The sequence below is a fragment of the Hyperolius riggenbachi genome, chromosome 2 (assembly GCF_040937935.1).
Source record: "Hyperolius riggenbachi isolate aHypRig1 chromosome 2, aHypRig1.pri, whole genome shotgun sequence".
Lineage (NCBI taxonomy): Eukaryota > Metazoa > Chordata > Amphibia > Anura > Hyperoliidae > Hyperolius > Hyperolius riggenbachi.
In genome coordinates this window covers 158067307-158085230 of record NC_090647.1, presented here as the reverse complement: position 1 = coordinate 158085230, position 17924 = coordinate 158067307, and the positions used below count along the sequence as shown (strand labels likewise).

General features: G+C 45.5%; 1 protein-coding gene across 3 annotated transcripts in view; it reads right to left on the bottom strand.

Moving 5' to 3' along the window:
* The window catches only part of ZC3H13 (zinc finger CCCH-type containing 13), an 85681-nt gene extending 75723 nt beyond the window's left edge, over nucleotides 1-9958 (bottom strand). For all 3 annotated transcript variants that reach the window (XM_068267749.1, XM_068267750.1, XM_068267751.1), the window contains exons 1-3: nucleotides 9566-9958; nucleotides 2464-2597; nucleotides 2267-2370 (exon numbers count right to left, since the gene is read on the bottom strand). In XM_068267749.1, the coding sequence (XP_068123850.1) occupies nucleotides 2267-2370; nucleotides 2464-2580 (221 nt within the window). In that variant the 5' untranslated portion in view covers nucleotides 2581-2597; nucleotides 9566-9958. The remainder of the gene's footprint in view (nucleotides 1-2266; nucleotides 2371-2463; nucleotides 2598-9565) is intronic.
* Between the last annotated feature and the right edge of the window lie 7966 nt (nucleotides 9959-17924).

The window sequence follows — 17924 nt, the reverse complement described above, 5'->3', positions numbered from 1 at the left end:
ATTTCCAAATAAAATATTGTCGCCATACATTGTGATAGGGACATAATTTTAACGGTGTAATAACCGGGACATATGGGCAAATAAAATACGTGAGTTTTAATTATGGAGGCATGTATTATTTTAAAACTATAATGGCTGAAAACTGAGAAATAATGAATTGTTTCTGTTTTTTCCTTATTCTTCCTGTTAAAATGCATTTACAGTAAAGTGGCTCTTAGCAAAATGTACCCCCCAAAGAAAGCCTAAGTGGTGGCGGAAAAAACAAGATATAGATCAGTTCATTGTGATAAGTAGTGATAAAGTTATAGGCTTATCAATGGGAGGTGAACATTGCTCAAGTGAAAACGACGGAACACGAATGGGTTAAGCTTCGTGCACACCCTCAACTAAAGTGGTTTGAAAAGTCCAATAAAAAACGACAGATTTTGCCGTCTAGGACGACAATCGTGTCAAAATAAAAAAAAAAAAAAAAAAAAAAATGTAGCCAAATTCCAATAACAGATATTGGGAATTTTGCCTGATCCATATGACGGTCAACTTTTGGGTAGATATCATTGGAAAGTGGGGCCTCATTGCTAGCGACGCGTCTTTTGCTATGTGGGGAAGTGGGGCGGAGGGAAAACATGCAATCATGCAGTGCTTGGGCTTGAGGATTGGTAAAGAAACTGTATGCCGGTTCGTTAGCAATCAACACATGCCTGCTGTGCACACGCTGGTCCCAATCCTTGGCCGTGGCAGCCTTTATCATTCGCCGCGGTTAATTAGTTTCCCCAAAAAATGTGGTCTAAACATTGGTGGGGAAATTACAATGTGAATGTTCACTAAAGAGAACACGAGGTGTGTTTGAAGAATGTTATCTACATACAGAGGCTGGATCTGCCTATACAGCCCAGCATCTGTTGCTATTCCAAACCCTCCTAATGTGCCCCTGCACTCTGCAATCAGACAGATCACAGCCTCGCTGTGCATGCTGTGTTTACATCTGTAGTGTCAGTCTCGGCTGCTCCCCCGCCTCCTGCAGAGCTCCGGTCCCTGCCCCCCTCCCTTCCCTCTAATCAGCGGGGAGGGAAGGGAGGCAGGCGGGGACCAGAGTTCTGCAGGAGGTGGGGAGAGCAGCAGACTGACACTATAGAGAAAACCACAGCCCGACACACAGGGAGGCTGTGATTTATGAGGGACTGCAGAGTGCAGGGGGACCTTAGGGGGGTTTGGGACAGCGACAGTGGCTGGGCTGTATAGGCAGATCCAGCCTCTGTATGCAGATAACATTCTTCAAACCCACCTCGGGTTCTCTTTAAAGTTTATAAGTAGTTACCATGGCACATTTTCCATTCCATCAAAAGCAGGGGGCTTACTTCCAGTGATCAGCCATCCATCAGATAACTGCAATTGACTGGATAAATTAGCACACATCTTCAATCTAATGCTAGGTACACACCATACAATTTTCTGTTAGATTTTTTCCAACATTTTGCAAAAAAAAACCTCTCTTGCAGGTAAATCTAACAGAAAATGTTATGGTGTGTTCCTAGCAGCCTTTGATGAATTGATGCCATGCTAGGTACACGCCATACAATTTTCTGTTATATTTACCTGCCAGATACATTTTTGGCAGGTATATCTAATGCTAGGTACACACACCATACAATTTTTTAGATTTACCTGCCAGATAATTTCCAACATGTTATATCTATCTAACCATCTATCTGCCTAGCAATTAGGCATTGTTCTACTCAGCAGATGACCAGAAGACAATGCACCAGAGATAATGACCAGTCTTCTACAGAAAATGATCTAATGCTGGGGATACACGGTACGTTTCTGTACCGTGTATCGAGCAGCTGATCCGGCCAGCTGATAATATTCAGCTGGTCCGATCACGTTGCTCGACCCCCGCCCGCTCGATCCCCGCCGGCCGACAACGGCAGGGAATCGAGCGGCTGATAAGGAGCGCCAGCGAGGACGAGCATTAATTGATCCGCGCGCACGAGCGGCAACACGGCTGGGGACGATCCGGCGGCTAATCGGCCGCCGGATCGACCCGTGTATTCCCAGCATAACAGAAAATTGTCTGGTGTGTACTAGGCATAACAGAAAATGGTTTATCCACATAAATCCTGTTCGGTGGCCATGCAAGGTCCTCTTTCTCAAGCTTACAGACACATAAATGCTGGAAGCATATCATGCAGCCTTATCGCCAGAAGAAGGGAAAAAAATTTTACTTACATAGTGTTAAAGAGTTAAAAATCTAAAATCTGTAATGTACCTTCTGTAGGAACCACTGAATCCTTTTCCTCTTGGCGAATGTATAAATCTGCAAGTATTACCGTACACACAGTTGCCAGTTTTCATCCAATTACGACATTGTGTCTGAAAAGTATGGTTAAAAAAATAACTATGTTTTGCTAAAATATATATACGGTAAATAAGTATTGCCTTGGTTAAGAGGTATACTGCTCTTACCTCAGCACTGCTCCCTGTGCTGGGTCCAAGCCTCTCAAAAACACTTGGTCTACGTGATGTGCTATCCGATATGGTCTTTGTATTTTCTACTGTGACCTTCCGTCGAATTTTTGACATCTTGTTCTTTTTCTTAGCTAAGAGACACAAAACAAAGTTTTTATACCCCCTTGTAAAACACAAGTCTAACATAACTAGTGCAGAAACTGGACACTATTCTCTTCTACACATCTATTACCACAGAAATTAAAACTAATGTTGAAATGGAAAATAGATTATCTACCAAAATTTCTCAGAAGGTTCGCTATGAATTTGTTATCAAGCTTATCCAGTTCTGAAACTCAGTTGGCCTACTAAAAACTTAGCAAAACCCCAGCTAGAAAACAGAACTTCTCACAAGACCACTTACAATTGCCAAGACAATCATTAGAAAAACCTGTAAAGCCTCATCTACACGAAGCGATCCGGCAGCTCGATTAGCCGCCGGATCGCCTCTTCCGCATCCCCGCGCGTACCCGCTGCGTCCCCGCTCGCGCCGGATTCGATCCGCCCTCGTCGCTTATTTTCCGCACGATTCCCTGCCATTGTCCCCTCGTGGGGAACGAGCAGGGAATCGGCGGTGGCAAGATCCGACCTGTCGGATCTTATCAATCGAGCCGCATCAGCGGCTCGATTGATAAGTAACATTGCTTCGTGTAGACGTGGCATAAAACCTATTTTGGTAATCCTCTATAATAAAATCCCTGTGTCCCTGCATGTGCCTCCTGTCTCTGTGTAACGTTGTCCGTGCTTTTCGCTACTGCGCATGTGCGCAGCACGGACCCAGAGACAAGAGGTCGGGGACGGGGCCAGGGAGCCGAACGGGCGGGCAGGTGTGCGCCGTGTGAGCGGGCGGCGGTTGCACACGCGCCCAGAAACACAGACCTAGAGCCCGTTTTTAAATGGGCTTAGGTCTACTAGTATATAACTATATGGAAATTACTACACAATAATAGGGTGCTGATAATAAATTTAACCTTGTACAAATTAATGGACAGACTTCAAAGGATACTCTACGCAGCAACTCTGGCACAAGTTTAGCATAATCAGCAGAAGCGCCTTCCCCACTTGCGCGTTTATCACGTTTCTATGAACTTTTAGCCACAGACCCTGAACAAGCATGCAGTGGTTCAGGTGTTACTGACATTGCCAGATCTGACAAGATTAGCTGCATGCTTGTTTTGGGTGTTATTCAGACGTTACTGCAGCCAAACAGATCAGCAGGGCAGCCATGTATTGTTTAAAAGGAAATAAATATGGCAGCCTCCATATTTTCATTCAAGTTGTCCTTTAAATAGTAAGGCTGCACCTGAGCAGCATTAACCAAGATTGTTTCAGATAACCATTTACTCTATAGACACAATGCTGAGCTCTCTGGCAAGCAACCTGTACTATCCTATGATGTAGGAAGTGGAGAGGAAATTTCAGCAATCAAAAAATAAAATAAAAAATTCTATGTTTAGTGAACCCACGTAACACATTACCAACTACTGAACCTCATCAATAGCTTTGAGGGACATGTGTAAACACTAGATTTTCCCGAGATGCAACAGAAACATAAGGGGTGTGCACAGCCTTACCATTACTCTCCACCACTGCTCCTAAAGCTAGACATACACTTATCAATTTTTGTGTTCGGCTGACCTTTAGCTTTGATTCTTAAAAGGGAACCCGAGGTGAGATGAATATGGAGGCTGACATGTTTATTTCCTTTTATAAAATGCACATTGCCTGGCTGCCCTGCTGATCCTCTGCCGCTAATACTTAAAGCCATAGACCCTGAACAAGCATGCAGATCAGATGTCTATGACAAATCTGACATTATTAGCTGCATGCTTGTTTCAGGTGTGTGATTGAGAGCCCACTGACCAGAAAGGTCAGCAGGACTGCCAGACAACTGGAAAAGTCTAAATGGAAATAAATATGGCAGCTTCCGTAGGTCTCCCACCTAAGGTTCCTTTTAACCTCTTGACGACCAGCTAACACCAATTGGCGTAAACTGGTCGTCTGCGGGTTACCATGGAAACGGCCGCTCGATCGAGCAGCCTTTCCATGTCAGTTCACGGAGGGTGTCAAAATGTAAACAGGCGGGGAAGAAATCCCCGCTGTTTACATCATACGGCGCTGCTGCGCAGCAGCGCCGTAAGGCAGATCGGCGATCCCCGGCCTCTGATTGGCCGGGGATCGCCGGCATATGATAGGCTGAAGCCTATCCTTCAATGCGCAGGATGGAAATCCGTCCTGCGCAGCTCACAGGGGGAGGGAGAGGGAGGGAGCGGGAGAGACGGCGGAGAACGCTGCGGAGGGGGGCTTTGAAGAGCCCCCCCGCTAAGCAACTGCAGCCGGCGGCGATCAGACCCCCCCAGCAGGACATCCCCCTAGTGGGGAAAAAAGGGGAGTAGTCTGATCGCCCTGCTGCACTCCTGATCGGTGCTGCGGGCTGTAGAGCCCACGCAGCACCGATCAGTGAAAAATCCCCTGGTCGGCAAGTGGTTAAATCGATTTGAGGGTGAATAGAACACACCTTTGGCTATTCAATCATTTTAAAGTAATCGATATCAGGCTGAAAACGATTCTGTTGCATGGATGGAAAGTTTTAGTTGATTGCACAGGAAAGTTGTAATTTCAGCTGCTTTCTACTTCTCTTTACTGGTTCTGACCGTGCACTTTTTATCACCTCCACATAAATCATAACGCAACTTAAACAATTAAAACTCATATCTGATCAATAATTTGGGTGAAATCTACCCGATATTGCTACTACTGGGTGGGGCTCAGTTTGTTTTCTTCTCAATCATTTAGGTAAATCCAAATTTTTCATTAAAAAAAAAAAAAAAAAAACAAACACAAGGATGCTTGTTACATCAACTAGGACTTAATGAATGTGTGGCTAGCTGGACGCTACGTTCAGAGTGGTGCAGCATAACAGCCACTTTGTAACAAGGCTGCAAATCTGCAAAGGACCCCCTATGCGACATTCACAGTGCAGTAGGTGCTCGGCATAACTGTGTGTGGCCTTGTAATCCGCAGCATACATTTTGTGTTACCGCATAACGCACACATTAACAATGAAACATACTTCTCATTGACTGTATGCAACGCAATGCGCAGCATTCCTGCTGTTACAGGGAATGGAACGCAATGCCCACTGTGAACATAGTCAAACTGAAAAGGTCCACGACAACCACCTCTAACACTGGCAGGTTCCCCCATTGGGCACATGTGCAATGACATCACATGAAGCGTGCTATCATGCATCTTGTAGGAACCAATCATAAGGAAGGCAGTGGCATCATGCGGAGCTTCCAAGACAACTACATTACTGGAACTCCTTGACCTGGAGCTATTTAAAAACTCTACTTACTAGCCAAAGACAAAAACAGCAAAAGGAGTGGCGGTCCACTATAAAATAACAATCTGAAAATACATATTGATAATCATTATAGCACAATTGTACTATACTAGTGGTAAAGTTACTGGGAGAGACTGGTGATACGCCCTTCACCACCAGTCTACTGGACACGATTACACCTCCAATGATCCCTTTTGTTTTCCATAGCAACGTTTAATACAGCACATTCACACAAACAAAACACTCGACTCAATTAGCATCCAACACCATATACCACATCCTACAGGCATTGGAATATAGTGTTTAATATATAAGCAACTATTCCAATAGCTATAGGTACATGGCACACTAATCCCTCAGCTGATCAGTCTTGGTGAGTTCTAAGCATATTGTAAAACCAGGTACACTTAAGGTGCCCATACATTAGAACGAGTATGGGCAGATTCGATCAAGAGACAAATTTATCTCTAATTGAATCTGATTAGAGATAAATTTGTCTCTAATCGAATCTGCCCATACACTACAGGCCGATTCCAGCATGAAATCATCAGGGAATTGGCTGAGCCGCCATCCGCCTCGCTGCTGCCCCCAAAATGTATAAATGTATGTTGTGTAGTGCATTTATACATTACCTGTCCTGTAGCAGCTCGCGGGGTCCATCAGTCCATTTTGCCGGGTAAGCCTCATAGCGTCTGACGTCAGACGCTATGCGCCGCCGGCGTGTATGCGGAACCAGTCAAGATGGACGGAAACCGCGTGGAGGCTGACACCGGACAGAATGTATAAATGCACACACACTGCATATAATTATACATTGGGGCGGCAGCGGCGGGAGTTTCGTCTTCTCGTCGCTCGTTCGCAATTCGGCCGGCGTAACGCTGCGCACCCGACCAACCAACCTCGTCCAGAAATTTTCCAGCATGCGCAATTGACCGTGCGGCCAATTTCTGTCTCGAAAGTGGTCGCTTTGTCGGTCATGCACTTGGCAGCACCAATTTTCATCCAATTCGATAATCGAATTGGATGGTCGATTGGTCGGTAAATGTATGGACCCTTTATGCAATTTTGATTGGCCAAACACTGGATAATTTTACCACTACCATGTCAATGCATTCCAACATACTGCACTGCTAAAGCGACAATGTGAACATATTATAGTATAATTGCACTGTGTTGCTAATGTGTCACTGTGAACTTGATCTAAGGGCTCTTGCATACAAGCAGCTAAAGGCGGTGATTTATCTGCCTGTCAGCTGCTCTCTTGCAAAGGCTGGGCGTTTGGAACCGATGCAGTGTCTGATCATTGGGGAGTTGTAGGAGGAATGGCTGTGGAGATATCAACAAAAGCATAAAAGAGTAGGAAATCTCGCAGCACAGGAACGTACTTCACATGCAGGGCAGTGTACATTTTAGGGCAGTGTACATTTTACGGCAGCTCCGGCAGTGACAAGTGCCCCCCCCCCCAATGCAGTAAAAACTGACCACAGCCAAGCTCAGACACATGTCATGGTTCTCTGCCGCCCAGTAACACCACTGTGTCAAGCACTGAAATGCATGGTAGTACAAAAGCTGACATTCGGCTACATTTTAATTGCACCCAAATGACACTTAAGGCCCATACACACGTCGGATTTGCGCGAACGACGGGTCGTTTGAACGTTCCGTCGTTCGCACGTTTCCGCATGAAATCCGGCGTGTGTACAGACTATCGTTCGGGAGATAAGACTGGTTACCAGCGATCCGCCCGGCGGATCGTTGGTAACCAGTCTTATCTCCCGAACGATAGTCTGTACACACGCCGGATTTCATGCGGAAACGTGCGAACGACGGAACGTTCAAACGACCCGTCGTTCGCGCAAATCCGACGTGTGTATGGGCCTTAAGGTGGCAAACCGGACACTGATCTGCATGACAAGCTTGCAGTTCAGCATCCTGTCTGAAAGAGGCCTAATACATGTACCATGCTCTCTACTTAGAGCAATCAAGCAAAATCTGTAATCTGAACATCTACTCCACTTTCACAATATTTCTTGCATTAGGCCTCGTTTACATTAGACGCGTATTTCAGCAATGCATATAGAGGCGGACACACACGAACATCAGAAGTGCATATAGGCCTCAATTCACTAAGCAGTTTAGACTAATCTACAGATGGTTTTTAAGCAGGCCATACACTGGCTCGATTCCCGGCCGTTTCGACAGCAGATTCGATCCGGGGATCGAATCTGCTGCCAATCGTTCGCGGTAAACGCAGCCGCCGATTCGATTTCCTCCCGAAATCGGATCGGTCCGTCGATCACACCGTGCGGGAAATTACCCTCGATCGCCCGCGGGTAAAGTGCGCGTCGCTAGCGGCGGCCGATCCGATCAAGTATACATTACCTGAGGCTGGCTCCCGGGCGTCTTCTCCGCGCTGCACGGCTCTGTTCCGGCTCCATCCATCCCGGCGCTTCCTGTGTCACTGCAGTGACCAGGAAGTTCAAATAGAGGGCGCTCTATTTGAACTTCCTGGTCACGGAGTAACACAGGAAGCGCCGTAATGGAGCCGGAACAGAGCCGTGCAATGCGGAGAAGATGCCCGGGAGCCAGCGTCAGGTAATGTATACCGGGGGGGTTGGGACAGGCGGCAGGAGCAGCTCAGCAGATGGTGAATCGGTTTCAGGCTGAAATCGATTCACAATCTGTTTGCAGTAAAGGCAGCCATACGATCCCTCTCTGATCAGAGAGGGATCTGTCAGCTGGTCGATCTAATGGCACATCGACCAGTGTATGGCCACCTTAAGTCTACTGATGGTTTGGTGTAATGTTTTAGAGCTGTTTTTTTAGATCTGGTCTAACATTCAGTAATTACACAATTCACAAAGGCAAGCAAGGAGTAACCACTCCAACTTTTTCTGACAGATTAGACCAGCTGATTTCTGTCAGTAAAGTAATTCTGTGAGGAATGTGAGGATGGAACCTTTTTAATTAATTATGCAGGAGTTTAATTGTATGCAGAGGAGAGCTCATCAACATGATCGCGCGATAACCTTCGCTTATCACGTGAACTAACGCTGTTCATGTGATAAGCACTGCGAACCGCAACAGAATCGCAAGAAGCCTCAATGTGAATGAGGCCTACGTTTTGCAAAATCTGCCTTATGCTGGGAATACACCAGAAGTTTTTTCAGCAGACAGATAATTTCTGATCTTATTTTCAATCGTTTTTCTAATGGATTTCTAATAGAAGTGAATGGAAATTGGTAAGAGAAGATAAGAAAATCAATCGGAAAATTTATCAAAAATAAGATTGGACAGTATATCGACTGAAAAATCTTATTGTGTATTCCCAGAATAATGCTAGGTACACAACATGGAATTTTGCATCATATTGATGGGTCAAACCGATAATTTCCTGCATGTCTGATCTTCTCCCGATCAATTACAGGATTGTTTTTCAGATTCACTACTACTGCACAAAGTCAATCCTGTTATCGGTCGGGAGCAGATCGGACATGGCAGAAATTAGCGGTTCGACCCATTGATCTGATAGGAACTCGAATAGTGTGTATTTAGCATTACAGCACCCTGAACTCTTCCAACACATTAAAAGAAAATCAGTTAATTTCATAATTAACTGGCTTGTCAGAGCCCTTTGGCTACAGCAGTGATCAGAGAGCTGTACAGACACACGTAAAGCAAGCAGCACACCATGCAGCATCAGGCTCAGCTCACCCCGGTTGCGGCGCCGCACGCCGCCTGCAGCAGAGTCCCGGGCCGTGACCGCAGTGTGTTTGGCGGCCGCTACTGGGAGCTCGGCTGCGTCTCCCAGTGCCGCGGACCGACCGAGCGCCTGAGCACGGCTCCCCCTGCCGTCTCCAGCCGCCTCCCTGGACAGCGGCTCCCCCTTCCCCCTCCTCTTCTTTTTCTTCTTCCAATGCGGCCGCGTCTTCTGCTGCTGCTGCCGCCGCCGGTCCCGGCCTCCGGGAGCGATCGCGACGCAGCACCGGCTACTAATCACCAGGCAAGGAGAACAGGACGGCACAGGGCAAACGCTTCCACCGCTGGGCCTGCCGGGAGCAGCGCTAACCCATAGGAAACACTGCAGCTAGGTGTAAGAGGCTTCTGCGCATGCTTCGTGCTTACCGCAAAGGATGGTGGGAGAGACCTCAGCAAGCAGCAGAGAGCCTCCCGGGGCTTGGTGTACGCTGATTGTGCTGCTCCATCTCTAGCGTGTTGTGCATGGCTGTCCTAGCAGAATAGGAACTGCAAAGAAGATAGGACGCTTACGCTTACTTTTTTCAGTGCGGAGCAGTGCTTATTAGCGCTGCTAGATTTGGGCGCAGCCAGCGCCGCCATAAACTGTAATGGGAATCAGTGTATACATAATTTATCCTTTCACTAAGTTGTGTTCAGCTATAGAGAAATGGGCTCCAGTTACAACACACTTCTCAGGGGCAACAATAGTCAGTGGAAGTGATAGATGAGATGCAGTGAATTTTGAGGTTTTATGAAGGACACCTGAAGTGAGAAGACTATGGAGGCTGCTGTATTGATTCCCTTTTAAAGGAATACAGAGCTCACTACCATAAAAAGATTTATACATTCCTGGGGCTTCCTCCCAGCCCCATCCGTTCGGATCGCTCCCACACCGCTGCCCGCAGCTCCGGTATTGGGCCCCCGCACTTCCGTCACATGAAGCCAGTCTGACGTACGAGAAGTGCACCCTCTATGTAACTCTCCAGTGACTGCTGAAGAGATACGCAAAGAGCGCACTTCTCCTTCGTAGACTGGCTCCGACTGACGGCAGTGACGGTACCGAAGCTGCGGGCAGCGGAGGACGGCGGTGTGGGAGCGATCCAAGCGGACGGGGCTGGAGGAAGCCCCAGGTATGTATAAATCTTTTTTTGTTAGTGAGCTCTGGTACGGTTTAAAGGATACCCAAAGTGACATGATGAGATAGACATGGGTATGTGCAGTGCCAAGCACACAATTAACTATGCTGTGTTCCTTTTTTCTTTCTCTGCCTGAAAGAGTTAAATATCAGGTATGTAAGTGGCTGACTCAGTTCTGACTCAGACAGGAAGTGACTACAGTGTAACCCTCACTGATAAGAAATTCCAACTATAAAACACTTTCCTAGCAGAAAATGGCTTCTGAGAGTAAGAAAGAGGCAAAAAGGGGAATTTCTTATCAGTGAGGGTCACACTGTAGTCACTTCCTGACTGAGTCAGCCACTTACATACCTGATATTTAACTCTTTCAGGCAAAGAAAGTAAAAAGGAACACAGCATAGTTATTAGTGTGCTAGGCACTGTACATACACGTCTATCTCATGTCACATGTCACTTTGGGTATCCTTTAAGCAATACCAGATGCCTGGCAGTCCTGCTAATCTCTTTTGCTGCAGTAGTGTTTGAATCACACACCTGAGGCAAGCATGAAATTGGGTCATGCAAAATCCTGAACACACACTAGATTAAAGCCACTGGAGGCAGCCGATAACGACCACCTCAGACAATAATCTGGCATGTGTATGGCAGCGTCTGAAGAGCTACCACCAGGCGGATCAACTCAGCTGAGCAACGGCCGATACCTTTGTCCTTGTGCTCACAACCCCCGCCGTGTAATGTCATGCCTGTCCTGTGCTGCTCTGCACCCCAGAACCGGGGACAAAAACATATTGACCTGTTCCAGATCTTGTAAATATTCCACCGGATCAAATATTTTTCAAAGAAAATCCCCTAATGGTGGCATGTGATTTAGAACTGCGCGTGTGCAAATCTAAGTCTCGCAGGCACAGAAAAAGCAATCGCTTGTGCGAAAGTTCTTTCTTTCACTGCGCAGGCGAAGTTCCAAACTCACGTCTGTGCAGTTCAGAAACAGCATGGCGCCTCTTGGAGCAACTTCCTTTGAGACGTAAGAAACAAGGGATGGGAAACAAGAGGACCCAGAGGATAATGAGCAGTGCCAGGATGTTCATCAGACTGTAATCTAGCCTACAACGGGCTTCAGTAGGTTTGTCCCTGTTTCAGGGGTACTTTAATTGCTACCGTTTTACAAGTAGCATATAGCACTAATAGCTTCCGTATTTTATTGGATCATTCAGATTGAAATCAAAGTTTGTATTTAAAGTGTACCTGAGATGAAAGACATTTCAGGTACCATACTTAACTGAGGCTTCCTTAAGCCCCCTTGAGGACGCTCAGTCCCTCGCTGTCTCCCTGGCTGGCTCCTGTCCCCCGCAATACGTCCCGAAAGCCTGGCTGAATCACGCATGCACAGCCAGTCATGCCCCCACGGCTGGGAGCGTTTTGCGCTTGCGCAGTACTACTGTGCAGGCGCAGAACGCGCCCAGGAACAGTAGTGCGACAAGGGAGCGAGCTGGGCAGCGTATTGGCAACAAAGCTTGACTCGGCCTGGCTACCGGGCCATACTGCGGGCGATAGGAGCCTGCGGAGACAGCAAAGAACTGAGCGGCTTCAAGAGGAACGCCAGTGAAAATAATGTAATTAAAAAAGTGCTTAATCTTTACAATAATTATGTATAAATGATTTAGTTAGTGTTTGCTCATTTAAAATCTTTCCTCTCCTTGATTTACATTAAGGGCCCTTTTCCACTAGCGGCGATTGTGATGCTGAATCGCAAATCGCTAGCGATTTTTAAATCGCTAGGGTTTGCTAAATAACATAGAAATCGCGGTAGGTATTTACCACTACCGCAATTCGATTTTTACTAAAACACAATCGCAACTCAGAGCGATTTTTACCATGATTTTGCTATGCAGTGCATAACATAGCAAAATCGCAATGGCAATCGCTGAAAAAAAAATTAGCAACAGAAGTCCAACAGCTGTTGAACATTCAGCAGCTTGGCGGTCGATTGGGAAATTGAAACGTGGTAAATGTGCTAGGCCCCATTGCCTTGCATTTTCCTGCAATAAAATGCAATGCACACTTGCAAGGCAGGTGTAAATGGGGCCTGAAATTGACCCTGCAGTGAGTCCGTGCATATGAATCTACAGATATACCCTAGAAGTGTTTAAAGAACAATTGCCGTATTTTATTCTGATACTCTCTCCTTCCCCCTATACATCCTAAGAGAATCTGTATTTTAAAAAAATGCCCCTGGGGGGTACTCGCATCGGGACAGGGGAAGCCTCTGGATCCTATCGGGGCTTCCCCTGTCCTCCTCCGTACCATAGTGGTCTCGCTACATGTCCACAAACGGCAGCAATGTAAATATTTTTCTTCCCGGCTCCAGCGCAGGTGCAGTTGCGGCTCTTGGCTCAGAAATAGCCGTTCCCAGTCGGGTCCACTCTACTGTGCAGGTGACATAGCCTCTACAGCCAGAAGGCATGGTGCCACTGCTAGGTCACTCTAAATATTCCTGTCACTCTTCATTGGCGGTTGATTTCTCTTGACTTCAGTATAGTTGCTGTGCACAGGCAGAACATAGCAGTTTTACCAAAACTAGCACCAGGTACAAAACATGCTTTGCACAAATAGCACAACTCATGTTGCCTAAGTAATGCCTGCATTGACAGCAATGCACTCATTATGGTACTTTTGTAACACACTATGATAGTGCACTACTCATTACGCAAGTAGCGTAACACATGCATAGCGTACACGCTAGTAACATTAGGTACCTGCCTTTAGTATCAGTAAAATTACTGTGGGCTGCCTTTGCACAGCAATTTTACTGAAGTTTGGTGAATTTATCCCATTGTGGGCTAAAGTAAACTTTATTATACAGGAGCTGTTGGATTAGTGTGACTGAAAGTGTACCCAAGGTGAACGAAAATAAATAATGCATGTGGTGCTAGTGGGTTAACGACCAGGGCTCCTCATGCGCTAGTGATGGTAAAAACTTTACCAGAGTTTAGTGCATCAGGCCCATGACCACTTACTGATAAATTACATCAGAGTATGTTGCTCAGGAAGAAACTACTTCCTCCCCTGATTGTTTATAATCCCTTTTAGTGGAGAGCATCCCCTAATGCCTCTTTTACATTCAATAACGTGTCCACAAACCTGATTTCATGCACGCGTTGTGACCTGCAGTGTAGACAGTGGGGAAAGGCACACCTTTCCGTTATATGGGTGCATAACCATGGATGCTAGCAACACCCAAAAGACAGTCCAATAGTAGTAAGGATTGGTTAGCACTCCAGCTTCTCAAGTGAGCAAATGTTTTATTCTTCAATCATGTCAACACTTAAGTTAACAATTGTTTCGGGGCCAGCAAGGGTCCCCTTCATCAGAACAGTGCAGACAAACCATATTTTAAGTGATGCACCTTCTTAAATACACTATCAAAAAACAGTGACTCCCATGTTGAAAGGATGCACCTCCCCTCCAATTATGGACATAAACAATTCATATCTCATGATCTACACAATATCCATATATAGCATATATTGCACCATATCCAGTATGCTTATTGCATGCCAAAAAGCTGCGCTCCTCACATAACTATGCATTTTGATCACCAGGAGACTCTAAAGAAAGTTTATACATACCCCTGTCACTCAGCTATACCTTCAAATTGATTGGAGCTCAAAGACGCGCTAGAACGACGAGTCCCGCCGCTCGGACCGTTAGTCCGGTCTCGTGAGCCTCCCGGGCATGATCACCATGGTGACCACTAACCCAGAGGGCCATGCGCAGCATCACATCCAATCAGCACTGACTGGGCAGGAGCGATGTGCTCCGACGTCAGTGTGGGCGGGCATGTTGTCCCAGCAACCCAAAAACGCTGGGTGCAGGACACCTCCCCAACACGCAACACGCCCTGATACAGAGCGTCTTCTTCCGCTGTAGCTGACGTCGGTGAATGCGTCCTGGTTACCTTGGTAACCACTCCATTCACTCCGAATGTGCTTGCTCCGCCCAAACCAAACCCCGGAGTCTAAGGGGGAACTCTGAAGGCAAAAAGCCTCCCCACACATGCATACAAGCCCGTGGGGAGGCTTTATGCAATAGCAACATATATTGATCACTGTGAGGTCCATTGGACTCACCCCAGGTGCATACCATACATCCCGCCGTGTGATCCATATGCTCCGCCGCGAGTCAGCTCCATCCAACCAAGGTTATGCTGAAATTTAAAGTGACAGGGACATATAAAACTCACGGTCATCTATAATTGTAAATACAATATTGTCCATAAGGGTGGAAGGGAGGGGGTGAATACAATGAGGGGAAGAGGGAAAGGAAGGTGGGGGGAAAGAACGGGAGAGAACAGAGGAAAAGGAAGACAAAGGAAAAGGGGAACGAAAAGGGGGTCACATTCAATAAAAACGTGCAGTTGCAAAATGTAACTATACTGACAACTTTACGGCTACTCAATAACTACATCTGCATGATGATTATCTCTCCTCTAAATAGCAAACAAAAGAATTATATTGGTTCAATCCCCTGGGATTTACTGTGTCCAGAGTATGTATCCAGAATGTCTCTTTCTGTAATAACCGTTTGTCCCAATTGCCACCTCTTCTAGGTTTCTTAACTTGGTCTATGACCAGTCCTCTCAATTCACTGACTCGATGACCCTTTTGTACATAATGTGCTGCTACAGGTTTAGAGAGATCCAATGGTTTACCCTCTTGTTGTGCTTCAATTGCTAATTTTACATCACTCCTGTGTTTCTGGAATCTAACTTTAAATGGTCCCATGGTTTTCCCCACGTAGCCAAACCCACATGGGCACTTCAATAGATAAACACAGTGCTCTGTGTTGCAATTGTAGTAGTCTCTCAAAGGATATTTCTTACCAGTCCTTGGATGGGTAAAGTGGGTACCTGTAATTAAAGAATTACACACATTACAATTGTGACACCTGTAGCAGCCTTTTCTGTCAGAGAAAACAAACGGTTGCTTCATGTATTTTTCATAGGGGTCAGCTTGTACCAAAATATCTCTCAAGCTCCTGCTTGACCTATAGGAAAACAGTGGTTTCTCCTTAAGCAATGGATTCAGGTTCCTGTCTGATTGAAGTATAAACAAGTTTTTCTCAACTGAGTCTCTAACCACTTTAGACATGGAATTGTGGTCCTGAACAAATGGAATGCTGTTTTTGTTTCGTCTTGTTTCAGTGCCATTAAAGATGGAATATGCCTTTAAGGTAGCTTCCTGTAATATTTTCCTAGGGTACCCTCTTTCCAGGAATCTATTAGTCATAGCAGCAATTTCATTTTCTGCCTCCCTTGGGTCTGTGCAAATCCTCAATACTCTAAGATATTGCGATATTGGTAATCCATTCATCAAGTGCGTTGGATGAGCACTGCTATATAATAGCAGTGTATTTCGATCCGTGGGTTTTCTGTATAAGTTAGTGCTCAACCCTCCTGCTGTGTTGTTTATCATCACATCTAGGAATGGGACAGATACCTCTGATATTTCTGCATTGAAGACTATACCCTCAAATAGTGTGTTCCGATAATCAACAAAACTCAGTAAAACATCTCTGCTTCCCTTCCAAATAACAAATATATCGTCAATGAACCTTGTCCATAGTTTAACATGGCCAAGGAACAGTGACGATCTAAATACAAGCTCCTCCTCTAGGTACCCAACAAATAGATTCGCATAAGCAGGGACTGCCGAAATGCCCATTGCAGTCCCCCTGCATTGTCTGTACCATGCTTGTTCGAATCGGAAACAGTTGCAAGTCAGAATAAGTTCCATGCCTGCCATCAAAAACTCAGTGGGTAACATTGACCGGACAAGCTACTGTGAAATACAAGGGGATCCAACTTTTACCATCTATGGAAAACTTAAAGAACTTTTATTATTGGCTCTATCAAATAATTGGATCACTGAAAAGGAAAAGGATTTACTACTACCTGAATATCCACAAAAATGTGTGATCTACGGACTTCCCAAGATACACAAAGGGACATCACCATTGAAATATCGTCCAATCATTTTCGGTACTGATTCAGTGACCCAGCCAATAGCTCAATTCATTGATTTTTTTCTCCAACCAATAGTACAAACACTGCCTGCATATTTGAAAGATACACAACATTTTTTGACCAAACTACGTGAATTTGGAGATACAACTGAGGAATTGATCCTATGCACGATGGACATAGGGTCACTTTATACCTCTATTCCAAATAAAGAGGGTCTGAATGCGGTAAGACACTTTTTACTGAAACAACAGGATAAAATGTTACCCACTGAGTTTTTGTTGGCAGGCATGGAACTTATTCTGACTTGCAACTGTTTCCGATTCGAACAAGCATGGTACAGACAATGCAGGGGGACTGCAATGGGCAGTTCGGCAGCCCCTGCTTATGCTAATCTATTTGTTGGGTACCTAGAGGAGGAGCTTGTATTTAGATCGTCACTGTTCCTTGGCCATGTTAAACTATGGACAAGGTTCATTGATGATATATTTGTTATTTGGAAGGGAAGCAGAGATGTTTTACTGAGTTTTGTTGATTATCTGAACACACTATTTGAGAGTATAGTCTTCAATGCAGAAATATCAGAGGTATCTGTCCCATTCCTAGATGTGATGGTAAACAACACAGCAGGAGGGTTGAGCACTAACTTATACAGAAAACCCACGGATCGAAATACACTGCTATTATATAGCAGTGCTCATCCAACGCACTTGATGAATGGATTACCAATATCGCAATATCTTAGAGTATTGAGGATTTGCACAGACCCAAGGGAGGCAGAAAATGAAATTGCTGCTATGAATAATAGATTCCTGGAAAGAGGGTACCCTAGGAAAATATTACAGGAAGCTACCTTAAAGGCATATTCCATCTTTAATGGCACTGAAACAAGACGAAACAAAAACAGCATTCCATTTGTTCAGGATCACAATTCCATGTCTAAAGTGGTTAGAGACTCCGTTAAGAAAAACTTGTCTATACTTCAATCAGACAGGAACCTGAATCCATTGCTTAAGGAGAAACCACTGTTTTCCTATAGGTCAAGCAGGAGCTTGAGAGATATTTTGGTACAAGCTGACCCCTATGAAAAATACATGAAGCAACCGTTTGTTTTCTCTGACAGAAAAGGCTGCTACAGGTTTCACAATTGTAATGTGTGTAATTCTTTAATTACAGG